Source organism: Hermetia illucens, chromosome 6, assembly GCF_905115235.1.
Source record: "Hermetia illucens chromosome 6, iHerIll2.2.curated.20191125, whole genome shotgun sequence".
Taxonomy (NCBI): Eukaryota; Metazoa; Arthropoda; class Insecta; order Diptera; family Stratiomyidae; genus Hermetia; species Hermetia illucens.
In genome coordinates this window covers 1,264,155-1,280,470 of record NC_051854.1, presented here as the reverse complement: position 1 = coordinate 1,280,470, position 16,316 = coordinate 1,264,155, and the positions used below count along the sequence as shown (strand labels likewise).

At 39.1% G+C, this 16,316-nt stretch overlaps 1 protein-coding gene across 2 annotated transcripts in view; it reads left to right on the top strand.

The window, feature by feature from the left end:
• The window catches only part of LOC119658598 (guanylate cyclase soluble subunit beta-1), a 215,696-nt gene that overhangs the window by 144,539 nt on the left and 54,841 nt on the right, over positions 1–16,316 (top strand). The window contains exons 3-10 of one of the 2 annotated variants that reach the window (XM_038066067.1): positions 7,969–8,069; positions 8,250–8,368; positions 8,427–8,576; positions 8,995–9,175; positions 9,740–10,072; positions 13,687–13,798; positions 14,112–14,271; positions 14,519–14,601. In XM_038066067.1, the coding sequence (XP_037921995.1) occupies positions 7,969–8,069; positions 8,250–8,368; positions 8,427–8,576; positions 8,995–9,175; positions 9,740–10,072; positions 13,687–13,798; positions 14,112–14,271; positions 14,519–14,601 (1,239 nt within the window). Of the gene's footprint in view, positions 1–7,968; positions 8,070–8,249; positions 8,369–8,426; positions 8,577–8,994; positions 9,272–9,739; positions 10,073–13,686; positions 13,799–14,111; positions 14,272–14,518; positions 14,602–16,316 lie in introns of both variants that reach the window. The other variant, XM_038066066.1, reaches the window with a different exon arrangement.

Here is a 16,316-nt window from a genome sequence, read left to right as displayed (position 1 = left end):
TTTTAACTAGAAAAACTCCAAGATACTTCACTTCTTCGGAAAGCAGAAGGGTTTTTATAAATAATACCATACCGGCCAACAGCTAGCATCGACTTAAATTTCTGCCCGGTGAACGATTTTTTAAGTTCGGAAGCAAAACAAAATCTGGGGAATACAGTGGATGGGGTAGCAGCTCGTAGCGCAGGTGGTGTGAGCCGGTGCGTTGTCATGGTGGAAGAGCAGTTTTTTTTCGCCAAATGGGGCCTTTTTTCAACAATTCGTGGTCGAATCGGCCCAATAATTCGGCATAGTAGAGCCCTGTGACCGTTTTGCCTTTCTCCAGGTAGTCGGTGCAGATCACACCTTGTGAATCCCTTTGGTGACCATCACCTTTCCGGCCGATAGGACAGTCTTCGCCTTCTTCGGGGCACGTTCGCCGGTGAAGCCCACTGTGTCGAGTGTTGGTTAGTCTCCGGTGTGTACCAGTGGAGCCATGTTTCGTCGACGGTCGGGTCGAGCAGTGAGGTTAAGTATTCATCAGACTGCCCTATTATATATAGGCAGATTTCACAAATCGCATAATTGTAAGTCGATCAACATATTCCACAGAAAGCGATCACCACCCACTTCAGCACTTAATTAAAGATTCACCGGTATCATGCTCTCTGCCAACGTCACACGGTTTATGGAACGAAGCATAGTCAAAAGCCATTTCTATCATATATGCACGAACTACATCGCTCACTGGTCTTTCTGAATTGTGTCCTCTATCTTTGAAAGCAAAGAGCGAAGAGCACACTCATAGCAGTTTCCATGCTAGTAAATATGTTAGCTTTCATTAAGATGGTGCGACTTTTGTACCTTCTCACAAGGTGATGTTCAACCAGTCCAGAGATTTCAGCGAGGCTGATATTAAGATAATCTGACCGAAGTTCTGAAGTTCTTTGGATTTGAATAAATACCTTTCCCAGGTTTAGGTATGAAAATTACCTTAACTTTCTGTCACGTAACCCAGAGGAAAACAAGTTAAAAAAATATTTCTTACAAGCCGCTCTAGGTGTTGGCCGGAAGCATCATGCCAGGTGCTTTGAAGTGCTCAAAGGAAAGTAGAACAGCACTTTTTCATTGATAATCACCATTGTCGCATCTTTACAACACTTTGCCCTTGCACCCTTATCCTGCCACTTTTGTTAACTGTTCTTCCGAATGGTATATTCCCAAGAGAGTTTATTCCAGCTCAATCCTCGAGTTCATGAAGGTTCCATCCAGAGTCCAACTTGACTGACTCATCCCTTTTGAGGATTCTGCGTATTTCGGGAACCAACTGCTCTCTTCCTCAGAGAAGAGAAGAGAGAAAACACTAAGGAAGGAGACAGTTGGTTCCCGAAATTTCGGTAATTTTTCACAAAATGTTTAGCCAATAAAGGAAATCTTAAACCTTGGCTAACTTTTCACCTCTGAACTCAAACCATCAATAGTAACTTTCAGACAAAATTTAACTTCTTCCCGCATTAAATCGATCCTGCCTTTCAAATTATCTACATATTCTGTGAAAATTTATTCAGATCATTTGGTTCTTCAAAAACCATCAGTTTTCGTAATATTAGAACCTTGATACCCGCCCCAATTATGTCAGGCACAAATAAAATATCCTAGTCAAATACCATTCCGAATTTTATTGATATTCCATGATATTCCTGGGAAAAGGGTCAAAAATAAAACTCTTTTATGTCTAACGTATGCTTGTTCAACCGACCGTAAATTATTTCCCTTGGTAAAAACATGAAATTTCAATTGTGTTTCCTTCATTCATATATCGTGGTCAATAAACATTCATGGGAATTGGATTAATTGGACGTTTTTATTGTATTTGAGGATGGCTTGCTTTTAGGTTAAAGTGTGCGGTTGGATGAAAATAAACCATAAAAACGATCAACACTGCCGGAAAGCAAAAGCACGTTAAATTGGTAAACCAAATATTTTATTCAGTTGCTTTGGCCATGACGTCAAGGAAATGACGTAGGTAAATTAAACTTTTTCTTTGCAAAACTATTATTAGTAAATTGGAAAGCTTTCTTTACGAATGGATGTAGTGTTACGGACTGAAGTAAGAAGTTACAAATAAACTAACATCGAATTTTCATTTTGTTGGGCTTCGAGAATTTGGTAATTTTCCGTTCGTTGTGGAAAAGTTTGTCGAACGTGACTTGTTTTCCATCGCTCTTGAGGTGATAACATTACAGTGTACGGGAAACCAGGCGGTGTGCGATGCGAGGTGCCAAACTCTCCCTACAACTACGGCTAACTACGAGTTGTGTCCTCAGACTTATTTCCCTGTCAGGACACCGTGATTTTATTGACGTGCTCGACCCAATACAAAAAAAAAAATAAACCCACCTGGAGTAAGCTACTTTAATAGAGACTATATACTAGCGAACATTTTTTTTTACAAAAGGAGCTAAACTGCCACACGCCTAATAATGGAGGGGAAACATAAAATGCGGGGGATGGACGAGGAAGGAGTAGCCCTGAACTGGCATCTACGCAACGAATGGCCCCGTTTTCTTTTTCTCTTCGTGGGGGGCAGATAACATGGTGGCCCTGCATCGGCCGACTCCAACTTAAATAGTGTTTATCCCCTGCCTCTTCAAATACAATAGGGGGGAGGAGGACACCTAAATGTGAGCTAACTCCTCAGCAAACATTTAAAAGGTGGAGCTTTTGAGCTTCGAATGGACAAGGCCCATTCTACTTCTTTCTACTTCCTCAACTCAGGCACCTTGCCAATAATTTTAGCTGGCTATGCAGAGGCCCACATTGGGCGCCAACTCAGTTACAAAGAGAGTACGGCGTTGTATCACCTTGACACCAACATGGTCACCAAGGCTGTAAGGTAAATACACACGAAAAGTTAATAATAGTTTGGTTATGTCAAAACTGTCCAGTGTTTTCTGTTGACGATGCTGGGAGTCCTGAGTCCGTATCCACTTGATAACGGACCGGACCACTTGGAAAGCAACTTACTTCCTCTCTTGCGGTCCACGGACCCTTCCTTTTCGGTGATTGATTCCTTCACGAGGTCGAAGTCACCGATGTTATAGGACTCTCGTTTTTGGAACAGTACCCCTTATCTCTTGTCAAAACGCTCTACGCGAGAAATTTTACTGTGAAGTAATTCAAACGAAGAAACTGTTTTTCTAAAGAACCCATCGTGAAGCTTGGAAACAATCTTTATGTGATAGCGTATTTTTTTGCCCCTTTGATTTAAATGCACCTTGTAATGATGACCCTTTACTGAAGGATGAATTTCTGATGGCTTCTGTAATACATCTGATTAAAATATTTAATTCCGACCTGATCGATGAAATTTAGATTGAATATTGTTGAGCAAACTTAGCTGCAGTGTAAGTTTGGCGCTCAGTTCCATGTTATATGTAGATGTTTTGCACCTATCCTAACTCCTCCGTGTATGTCCTTGACAGTATGAGTACAAATATTTACTTAAATTTAATAAATGATGGAAAAATTACTTCTGCAGTAGCTTCAAAAGTAGCAATTCAACATTTTATTGTTGTAAGCATCTTAACGCAATTGAATTCAATTAAACCTTCACGTCCTCCAAATCCCATTATGTCTGACGTTTAGGCGACTGTAATTCGTTTTTCACCTTTATATGCGGCGACGACATCCATATGTTTATGGTTATAATACGCTGATGAGAACCTAGATATATATAGTACGCAGCAAATGGATCTAGCTATGTGCGTGTATATGAAATAAACTTTTATCCTCGAGCACCTCTCAAACGTGCCTGTAATGTGTCGAAGTATTTCAACAATTTCGAAAACAAGCAACTGAGAGCGGGCGAAGGATATATTTGCAAGGATACGAAGGTACATATATGGGTATGTATGGTGGCGAGGACTTTCACATATGGAAAGTGGAAACTCCTACAATCGGCTGTAGGCTATAAATTTGGTTTTATGTGTCTGCTCCATATGCGATAAGCTTCAAGTAGCGGATAATCCTTAGATTTTGCGGAAAAGTTACTTCGTTAACAGTATGTTTAACTTGGTCCGTTGATTCATCTTGCTCCTCAAGTATGCAGATGTGAATGTGTGGGTGGTTTTATGAACAAATTTATAACGAAATCTGTTTTTGAAATGATGGATTAATAGATGGATGTAATGTAGCGCAAATAAATAAGAAAGTTTATGTTTTTTGTCGGTTTTTGATGTATGTCGTTTGGTTTCATCTTTTAAAAAAGATAAAATTGAATTTTGAATTTCAATTATTTAATTTAGGTTTTATCTAAAAAATGGGTGCCTAAATCTGAAAATTAATTACACATCTGAAAATATTATGATTCTCATTTGCAGTATCAATATAAACATATCTAAATGTGAGACAATTCGAATATTTTGGTAATTCGGCGGTGAATTCTGATAACGTTTAGAAGAACTCCATTTTTATACATTTAAGCGATTATGTTACATATTTTAAGGAATTGGCTCCATTAACATAGTTACGCTTAAATTTAAAGGTTTCCAGATTTAGTGAAATTGAAAAATCTTCGAGCTTCCTAGGAAGTGGATCTCCTTGGGAATGTTCGTTATTGCTTAACGTTATACGACCTGGAATGGAATCTCTCTGTAAGTGTCATGTATGAATGGGAGGCACATTTATCCTTTAGAAGGTTCATGCCTACTTCTGGAGCTATAATATAGCTTTCTTGAATATAATAATATATATGGGTATGCGTTCTTCCACATAAAATAGACAAAGGTGGCACCAACACGGTTGCTTTGATAGTTTGAAAACCTTCTAGCTACTGGCCAATGAATTTATATCTTTTCAGTCACCTTTTACGATATGTAGGGAATTCCTTGGCCGATCGAATATTATCGCGAGCGTGATATAAGAAGGTCTGCAGTGTCGATAGAGAATAGAAAAGCGGACAAAATGAAACGAATGAAAAATATTGGGCAACGAAACGAATGACATATCCTCACGACTTCAAAGCTTTCGCCCAAAATTCCTTTTGGCTCTAAGGAGTCTTCATGAACTCTTATCAGAGGATCTTGGAGAAAATTTCCTGTCCGCCCACCTTCCTCGCCGACCTTGAATGATTTTTCACATATAAGATGGCGGAGGTTACTCTGATTTTCGTTGTGATAGAGATTGGGCTGCGCTTTACAAGGCAACCGGCGTAAGTACCCTGATAGCTGTTAAGGCCCCTTTCCGTATCAAAATCATCTTTTCCTTCTTCTCTTCCACCGACGATTCTAACCCAAGTACGAGTCATTTCGCCAAACGTTTGCACCTTTATCATCTCCTGTGTATATTTACCCTGCGTCCGCCACATTTCTCTGAACGAGGATTTTTTCAACAGATTATCAGAAGTACTAATCCTGTTGTATCCCTCAGTTCCTTTCATCCTCTGTGGCAACTTTAATCATCTTATGCTCCCCTGGCCTATCACTCCCGGCCTCTCCTCCCTTCCTAATAACTACACCCACCCTTCCCTTCCTTTATCCACTTTCATGTAGATCTGTACCGCCCTCCAATGTAACCTTTCTAGAAACCACTTAGATCGCGCTCTTTACTTTGTCTTCCCTAACCTTCCTGTGCGCTGCCTTTCCCAATCCCTTCGTGCCGCCTCTTACGTTTCTCCTTATATGATGCAGCATCCGTCATCTCTGGAATTTCCCCAATTAATAACTTGGCGGACGAGATTGCGAACATTTATAACGTCAAGTCCATCTCTTCTCTATCACAGGAGAAAAAAATCGAAAGGGAGATACCTATAAGTAGATGGCAACAGTGATAAGATCAGTAAAAAACGGTCGTTGGGCAAACAGGTTGTCACAAAGACTGCGCTGCGCTTGACAACCGAAAGAGGTGCCCTAATTTTGTTAAGTCCCCTCTCCGTGCAGAGACCTTTTCGATTTGGGGAATACTCTTACTTTCTTCCTGGCATATCGTGACGTAAATGTAACGATGTGTAAGGTCACTAACACATCGTTACATTTACGTCACGACACAATTTCTGGGCAGAAATAATTGCTGGAGACTAGCCGGATCGTTATCCGAACGCTGGAATGCGTAAAATCGTGCACTGAGCTAGGTTTTCGGATATCTCACAGCAGCTAGAAGAAGGTGAGCGGAAGATAGTGAACTACTTGAACTTTAATAAGAAATGTCGAACAAGAAATCGTATTTTCCTTATACCGGTATTTCGAGGACTAGTTGTCCTCTTCCTCAGTGAGTTTTAGTCTCCTTGAATTTATATTTGGTGTCCGGCTGTAAGCTCTGAACAAGTACGTCATCTGATTGCAGAAAAATCAACTGCGGCGGGGGTGTTGATCTCAGAGATCGTAAAGCAAAAAGCAACAGTAACAGCCTTTTTCTATATGGTCAGCAATTCTGTCAAATAAATGCATTTGTATGTCAATATTTTCATTAGGTCGAATGGCAATCACTGTATTAGGAATTTGGAAACTATGAACTGGTAAAAAAGGATGTGGTATTGAAGAGCGGGAGTGGAATGGTGCATACGAATTCAGTTACGAGAACCAAAAAGTCGGCCCAAAGCCGCAGATAACTACTTCACGAATTCAATAATTTTAAACTTTCTTAGCCACTTGTCATAAGTCGGTTATTGTTAAATGTTTCTGAATCAAAAACCAAAATATCCTAAGACTTCTTCAAGTGGTGTGCGGGATTCTGTTCTGCACCGTCATAATTTTGGAAAGTATCTTTCAGACGTATCAGGACATGTTGCTTTAAATCATGTAAAAATATTCAGTTCAAAGGATGTTCTTAAAATAACAACTTTCTCAAAACTTTTCTAATTAATTTCTGTTCTTAAATACCTTCCCATCTTCTCTCGAATTCAAGAAGTTTATATTTCATTACTCTTTCCAACAAACTGGGAACTCTCATTCGTCCTCCATTTATTAAAGACAGTTGAAGCGCTTAGATCTTAAGTAGCTTCCGTGGAAGATTATAAATTCGCAATTTCAACGTCGAAAGTCAGGTGGTAATTTTAAAATTTAAAATAGGGCAAAATGTAAATAATACTTATTAGGATATCAAGAATTGCGATGTGGATATGGATGGGAAAATTCGTGAGGAATATCATTAAATTTTCTCCTAATGGTTTTTAACAGAAAGATGAACTTTTCTTCTTTGGAGAATCGTTACGCTCATAATTAAAATGAACAATTTCGCAGAAAATTTGTCATAAGTTTTATACTTGGTATTTCAGTATGAAAAGAAGCAAATCTGTTGCTCGAATCCCATTCTTTCAGCCCCGAAAACCCTTTGTATAATTCCTCAACAGTCACACCAATGAAACTACTTCTGAATAAATTCCGGTAAACTTTCGCTTGTCTTTCAACTGCTTTTCTTCTCATCCTTATAGCCGGGCAACCACTAAAACACCACTAAAACATAATTAACTTCAAATACTCGTCCATTCTTAGTTCATAAATTGCAGACTCTCTACTACTATCCCTGCAATAAATACGTAACCAGAAACCACATAATTCAATTTTCCTCCGTCCCATCTAATGCGAAAAGTATTATCATCGTCATCATCCCCCACGCGTCTAGTGCGAATCCTTCACTGAGCACTACAATCGTTAGAGACTCTCCCTCCTCTCTCTGCTGGGGTGGGTGCCTTCACAGGGGTTCCTTCTTGGTCTATGCGTCCTTTTGGATCTTTATTAATGTAAATTTAACCTACTTAAGCTGTGACAACGGAAATCTTTTAAGACTTTGAGGGTAGAATTTCATTACCAGAAAGAACTAATTGAACTATTTTCTTCATCCTTACCCACAATTGTTCTCGGTTGTGTCCTATCTTATTTATGTAGTTAATTTGTATGCCTGAAACATTGTGAAATTGCACGTGTCTCGTTTGGATATTTTTGTATTTTTTCTTTAATTTTGCATTAGTTAATTCAATCCCTTTATATTTTACAGAAAAAAAGCGGAAATTGCAATGGAAGGACAATTTCTCGTTAGGCAAATTTATGATGACGAGATAACATACAATTTAATTGGGGCAGCTGTTGAAATTCTCAGTGAGTTAATTACGCATATTTAATTTTTTTAATTTTCATGATTACTTGGTCCAATGGTCTCCTACAGATAAAACGCATTTTCCCGCTCTCCTCGTCCTCTTCCTTTTGATACCAAATTAAAAATTCTAATGGCATCCTGTCGTTAACATTTATGAATATTTTTTTACGTTCTTTATCCAGACATTCCAGCTGACAGTATCTTGGAACTTTTTGGAAAGACTTTTTTCGAATTTTGTCAGGATTCTGGATTTGATAAGATTCTTCAGGTGCTGGGAGCCACTCCAAGGGACTTTTTACAGGTGAAGTTTTTTCATGATTGGAATAAAATAAAAATATTTGTAATCTTTCCATTACTAGAATTTAGATGCCCTTCATGACCACTTAGGCACTCTCTATCCAGGAATGAGAGCGCCGTCATTTCGGTGCACAGAAAAAGATGGGTCCTTGATATTACACTATTATTCGGAAAGGCCTGGCTTGGAGCATATTGTTATTGGAATAGTAAAGGTAAGTCCGGAGACTTATAGCAATTCATAGGCTTTTGACTTAATTTATAATTTGACCCATGGGTCACGTATAGCTCGCACCCACATTGGGCGCCAGTCTTAAGCCTAAAAAAACAATTTAATTTCTGGTATTCCAAGGAGCAAATTATCATTATTGTCGCTCAATATAAACGATTGAATGATTCAATCCTACGCAAAGACAAAGACAAGGCTTCTATCGTCTATAGCAATAAATCAATTTGTCAAACCCTAAAACTCTTTGCTCCATTTCGTAGATAAGAAAGGCTTTCACACTTGCACATCATCAATTCAATATTCATGAGTCAAATATTCCACATTCCTTCAATCTTCTTGCATCCACATACCCGCCCACAAATCATTCATTCCATCCCATTAAAATTTTATCTATCATTTTGCAGGCTGTCGCATCAAAACTTCACGGCGTCGAAGTTAATATAGAAATAATCAAGAGAAAAGGTGAACCACTTGATGATGACGAAGTTGAGAGGAGCCAACAAATCGCATCGTCCTCGTCGGATATGAACCTAAGCAATGCCGTGGACGGTGATGGTTTGCGGGAGACAAACAATAATGATGAGGGTAAGCATTGTCTGAGCGAGCCTACATCGGCCATTGCGGGACGTAGACGTCGTTCAGCCACTGAGATCCTTTCGAAAGGAAGATGTCCTTTTGCAAGTAAGAATTATCTTATGAATATTGTCGAGGAATGGGTCGTGGGTCACAAGGATGCGAACTTGACGGTATCTAATAATGGATTGAAATTAGTGTCGTCTTGTTGTGACCTAGACTCCTTCGTACCAAGCTTCGCTATTGAAATGCCTTGAATACTTTGAGGAGCATTTCCAATTTATTGATTTTTGTCGTGATCTTCCTCAAAGTATTTTCCGGTGAGCTTGTCATGAATTCCTTGCTGTTTTCATTTGATTAGATGCACGCTTGATTTAATTATCTTTGAAATTAGGTAACGTAAGAATTCAATGTCGTAGTATCATACAAGGAATTCAGGCAAGCGTGAATGCATGTACGTATCGATTTTCATGTTTAAATCTATTCAGTAAGTGGAGGCCATGAAATGAAAAATTTCACCGACATCCTGCTCCTCGCATTGATTCTATTCACTCCAATACTTTCTTCCTCTTTCAGGCCAACAAAAAAACTCACAAACCTCCTGCGCGAATCGAACGACGGATAAGAACCCATCCAGTGATAGTAATTTTGAAGGCATAAAGAACGATGGTAATAGTGACAATGAGTTTTCATCGCGACGACCATCACATCCTTCAATCCATCTTCACGAGAGTTTTGATGAGAGCAAGGCCAACGAATGTTTGCGATTATGGAAGAACAAAAGTGACGATATCGAGAGGTCGGATCACGTTCAATTTCTTATAACTGAAACTTTAGGAGCTAGTCGTACGGCCCAAACCAATGTAGAAGAAAAAGAACCACCCGACGAGGTCGATTTCTTTTGTGAAGGCAAGTACACATAAATTACTAATGATGAATCTCATCCTTTCTTCTGGTTCTTTGCCACGAGCTCTCTCGGTTTTTTTGCGGTGCCTTGGTAATGAAGTAATCAGGGCCATGAATTTGAAGAGCTTTGGGAATGGTGTGATCAAGCTCAACAATGGGAGTATTTGTTGAGATGTCCTGAATTACTTATTTGCGGTTATATGGCTTTACACAGGAATTGGATTACAGTCGCTTTAGAAGATGTATGCTCCTCATGAAAAATAGGAATGCCAACAAAGTTTCAGAGTTTTGTTCTGTATTTGGGTAGTTGGAGATTGAAAAAGGTCTTCATTTACCATTAAAAATTAACTGAGCATCATAATTGAATTTAATCTCATATTATTTTAATGGAAATATAGGTTATAAATTCCCCAAAAAAATGGCAAAAGTGGATGCAATATAGTTAATAATTTCCGGATAGTGAGCTTTTGTATCTTGAAGACGAAAAAAGATTGGCTAAGAGGGAAATGTTTCCTTGATGGAATCCTATACTTTCATTTTCAGTTATATGTACTTACAAAATGTTTCATTCAGATTTAAAAAAGGTAAGTCAGGAACCGGAAGCTCGGTTCTTGATTGAATATGTGCGCAGCTCAGCACCGGTGTCGGCATGTCGACAGAGAGGAGAAAGCAGAGTGGGTACGGAAAAGAATCACCAACGCCATTAGTGAGTTCCTGCTTCGCCTCCTATGAGCACGGTTTCTGGTGTCAAACCGCGAATGAGCAGGTGCCTTACGCTCTTACGATGTTGAGTTTGTTATAAAACTCAATGTTTTCAGATGACATTTTCACGGTAGTGATTAAAAAAAGGTTGAGCGCTCGTAATCCATGTATCTTGGCTTAAAACTGCGATTCTTGAACTAGAACTAGAAACGAATTTCCAAAGTTTGTACTGAACCTCAGTACATGAGAGATAATATAGGAATCATAAGATTATCCCAAAATGGTTCTTGTCAACCAGGTGGACAGAGTATTGCTTCATCTGAAGCTGGCGAATGGTGGGTAGGGTCTCATAGAATTACCCGTCAAAACTCCTTATTGCTATGATGACGCTGGATTACTGAATATCTTATAGTATAGGTAAAACTTTTGAACTCTGATCCTCAGATCAAAGGGGGGTGAACAGCATTCTTCAAGAATGCAATTCACACCACAAAAAATTCAATGAAGAAATGGATTCTAATTGCTAATTAGCATGTAAGGTCACACCTGCCATACAGGACGTAAAATCCATAAAACTAAACTGCCATCAAGAAAAATAGCATTAGGACGATTAATTCCGATTAATGAAGCGGAAAATGAATACTTGTGTGATATGATACACAGCCCACAGCGACTGACGTGAAGTTTGAGCAAGAATGGTTTTCTATTAAAAGGTATTAAACGATTGTTATTGAAATCCTTAACCGACGCATCCAAATACATCATAAAGAACACAGCTCACAATGGCTATCTCCTAGCCAACTACATGTCATGGATTTCGGATAGATTGGGGAGAATTGTATAAGAACCTGTAGATAAGAAAAGATCTTATAGAGCTCCGCATAACGTGGGAAGCCTCTTCTCGAAATTGAAAGACTCCGAGTTAACATTCAACAAGCCAATTTGGTTTACAAAAAAGTAATTAAGGCACCTTACCTAATTAACTCTACTTAAAAATACTAGACCTTTGCATTTGCACGTATCTGGAACAGGAACCCTCGTGATCGGCCAAATTCTCCTTGACTTGGCACAGATGGTGAGCCCTTGCCATCTGAGGTTTAAGCTTCGTTCTACGTACACGGCGGGGTACCTCCAAAGAACCATCTTCAGCCGGAGATCCCATTTCTTGCAAAGGTTCCAATCTCCAGTTTCGCTTCGCAATCAGGATTACATTCAGGTACTATACATTGACGAAAAGCAGAAATATTTGCTCATTTTGTCACGGGAGTTGGAATTCAGATACCCTTGCCTTGGTGGTAAATAGTATCAGTTACGTTTTAGATTTATGACGAGTCCCCATCTTGCGGCCCACAGACCTTCCTTTCCCAACGCTCCTTTCATGATGTCATGCATAACGGAGGGAAACATCTACCAATATCACCAAGTCGTCGGTATATGCCACCACTTTGACTCCACTTCTGTTTAATACCAGTAGAATTTTGTCCATCGCTATTCATCAGAGCACCGAAGCGATGGCACCACTCTGGAGCGTGCCTCTGCTCATAACTCATGAGAAGTAGCTACCTCCCAGATCGGACTGGAATATCCTGGTCATTAGCATTCTATATTATCCAGTTCGTAAGATATCCCTCCAATCCAAGATTGGTCAAGGCTTTCTTCACAGCGTTGGTACTAACGTTGTTGAATGCTCCCGCAGTAACCAGGAAAGCAGCTAGAGTATACTGCTTTTACTGCAGTGACCACTCAACCATTCCACTTACCTCGTGGAGAGTAGTTTCTGTAGATTTTCCTTTGAGGTAAACATGTTGGGACTAAGAGAAATTCCACGACGCGCTTTAGGATCTTCAACACGAAAGAGGTGAGGCTGATAGTTCGACGTGGACTCATGACCGCATCTGCTCGCTTTCGGTATGAAAACCACGTGTGCGCGTCTCCAAGATTCTAGAACGTATCCCAAAGAGATGCAGCTCTGGTAAATATCGGCAAGGCACGGCGCAAATACTTGTTGTTTTCGTGGCATGACTGGCATTATGTCATCTTGGCCTGGCGTAACTTAAAAGAAAACATCCTCAACGATGATCAATTTCAGAGAAGTGGAAACAGTTTTACATCCATAGGGATCAAATAAAGCTCAGGGTTTGATCTCATACCACAAAACTCATTATTGATTAATTTCCTTTTTCAAATGTTAATGAAGATGTGGAACAAAGAAGACGCTTGATGGCTGGCGGAAATGCACAATATGCTGGATATATAGGAAAGGAGACAAGTTTTGCTGTGATAGGAACAGATGCAACGGCTATAGAAGTGCTAACTAACATAAGCCTGAAACAAGAAGATGGTCTCGTCCCCCTGGAATTCGTCCTCAGGGACAACAAACACAAATTGGAAATAATATCTTAAGGTTTTTCCAAGGATATTTTAGGGCTTTTCCAAGGATAAAATCGAATAAAGTGTACAGGAAAAATAAGCCACGAAGGAAGGTAGGTTGAAGATGATGATGACTAATAGAAAGGTGCCCGGCGACATAAGACGGCAAAAGGTTCGATGTTTTTCGTGTAAATTACTGATTGAAGTTAAGGTTAATCACGTCACTACGAACACAACGATATCAAAATTGTTATTCTGTTAGTCTTATGTGACCATCGTTATCAGGACACAGTAACATCTTTTAAAATTCTATTGCAAAACTCGATTTTGAAGGTGTTTTACCGTTCAACGTGATCAAACTTTACATTTTACAAGAACTATAAGTAGTTTTATGGAAACATAAAACCAGCGGATTTTCAGGATAGTTAAAAAAAGAGATGTAGTTCAATAAATATTCAATAATAATAGTACACACTTCCAACAACACAAGTGCTATAAAAATCGAATAGTCCTTAAAATGGTACTTTCGTTCTTCTACTTCACAGGTTCCCTGATATCGCCATCAACATTCTCGAAAATATTTCCATTCCATTTAATGTTCGATCGTAATATGAAAATCGTACAAGCCGGAAAATCCGTGTCCCGCGTCATACCCAGGTAATTTATGGATCAATCACTCTTTACCACTTGCATGTTTCCCTCCCAAAAAGCAAACAATGTCCAACACGTGCAGAAAACATTGTTAAAATTCACACTCTGCATCCACTCACCTCCAAAAGCACACTTCCTAGTTGGTCATTTTATTGCTTCCGCCCTTTTCCACGGAAAAAAGCACTTGTTTGTTGCCATTTCGGTTTTTTTTTGTCAGTTTTTCCCTTCTTTCAGTTCACAATAAACTGCTTCCATTATATTTGTTGTGAAAAGTGAAAATGGAGGAAAACTTGAACAAACTTTCCCATACATTTTGCAGGGTATCGGACAGTGACTGTCCACTACTGGAGGTTCTTGAAGCGATTCGACCGCATTTACAGCTCACCTTTGAGAACATTCTGGCGCACATTAATACTATCTACGTCCTTCAAACACGACCGGGTGCAATGGAGAAGCAGGAGCGCTACCTGAGATTAAAGGTGGGTGAATAGATAGATCGTAAATGCTAGTGGTAAGCAACGTGTAATGGATACTCAAGAAAGGCGTACTTGGTAAGGATATACATTCTCAATGAGAGTACTCACAATTTTCATCAGTTCAAAGTAAAAGAATAAAATTTCAAATAGAAATGGGAGATAAAGTGTGAAAGGGGTTGGAAAGTGCCCGTTAGAGTGCTGTATCTGCAAAGTGTTTGGTTTCTAACTTTGTTATTTGTTTGCTTCGCAGGGTCAAATGTTGTACATTGTGGAGTCGGATTTAATCTTGTTCCAATGCTATCCAAGCGTAATGAATTTAAACGATTTAACAGAGTAAGTAGACTTGCCTTTTATATGTCCTTTAGTTTGTAGTGAAGTTTTGTCCAAGACGAAGAAGTTAGCTCCAAGGAATTTTAAAAGTTAGCTCGCATTGAAGCTCATTCTTAGACAAAGAAAGTAGTTTTAAGGCGTAGCATAGTTTTAACTTGCTATTGGATTTTCGCCTAATGTATGTGTTCCAAGGAAGCTGCAAACAATGTCATAATAGACAATGAAGGGAAAGGAATTTTGGAAACAATTTCCAGCTGTTTTCGTTGAACTGCATCGCAATATAAATATATATATTTCCGCAAACCCATCTTCTGAACCCACCACTTACGTAGTGCAGCATCCTCAAAAAATTCTGCAAACTTCTCCAGAATACAATCCTTGCAATCCTATCTTTGCCCAAATATACTACCTGCAGTACAAAGGATACCCAAATGCTCCATCCTAAATCCTATCGTTCCCCGTGCCTCCTTATCATCTAACAAAGTATGCAATCGATTGTAAGCAAAAATACACTCTCCTTAAATATTTTCCAAAGGATTCAATTGAATTCGATTTATTCCGATGTAATCTTAGTCGTATTCGCAAGATCCTGAAGTCAACACATGATTTGAATAAATTGGAATACAATTTTTCCGAGAAGAATAAAGCGGGGTTGAGCAGTCGTCGATAAAAAGAAAATTTGGTGTACTCAGCAGATTGTAGATTGCAAGTAGAGGATTTATATGGAGTCAGGGAATCGTTGCTCGTATTTGCCCATTTAAATTTGAGAATTTATGCTCGAATTTAAAATTTTTCCAATTGCACTGAAGTTTAGAAGAGGACATCGTTATGCTAAGTGAATTGTAAATCATTTTGGAACTGTATGCTGGCTTTTTAAGGAAAATACTTAATAGCAGCAATTTGATGGTGAATTCAAATATCCCTAATTAAATTAAATACGATTTATTCGACCATTTCAACAGGAAAAGCATTCAGAACAAACTGCATAGTGCATATTCTGAAAGTTAGTTCCACCAATGGAGATTCAGTAAGTTTTGTTTTAATTTGAAAAGTTAACTTTGTCCAATGCTGCATTGCCATTGCTTAAAAGTTTTCTGTCCCTATATATGGACCCTTGTATAGAACATACCGCCTCGCCTACATGCAAAGCTGCCGGTTTCCAGCCATGTAGAACGCGTAGTAAATAATCGTCATCATCATCAACGGCGCAACAGCTGGTATCCGGTCTAGACCTGCCTTAGTATGGAACCAGCCCGATTATTTGCCATTGGCCCTTAGTATCAGTTTTGTGCAGATTGTAGCTTATATCGCAAATTGCAGGAGATACTTTTTTGAGTTTGGCGTTATCATTCCAAAATATGCCAAATATGTTAGATAAACGTCATATTCGTATGATTATTCAGCGTGTGTTGTGAGATGGCGTCAATTAACGTCTTCCCCTACTATTGCTCCGAACTCTCATGGCTGGTCAAGTTAGTCCGTTTGGTAAGAACTCACCATAGTAGGAGGTATGACAGCGTGCCTGGTATTTAGCAACCATCAGCCCCATCAACCGAAGAAAACATCTAGAGAATAAATGATATTATCCTCCATAATCATCGTACAATCTTCAGTATGAATCGAACCAGTTCTTGCGAAGTATCTGGGCAATGGGCATTTGAAACACTTTTTTTAATGAATTTTAATGACTTCACCAACGACCAGCGGTTATCTGCTTT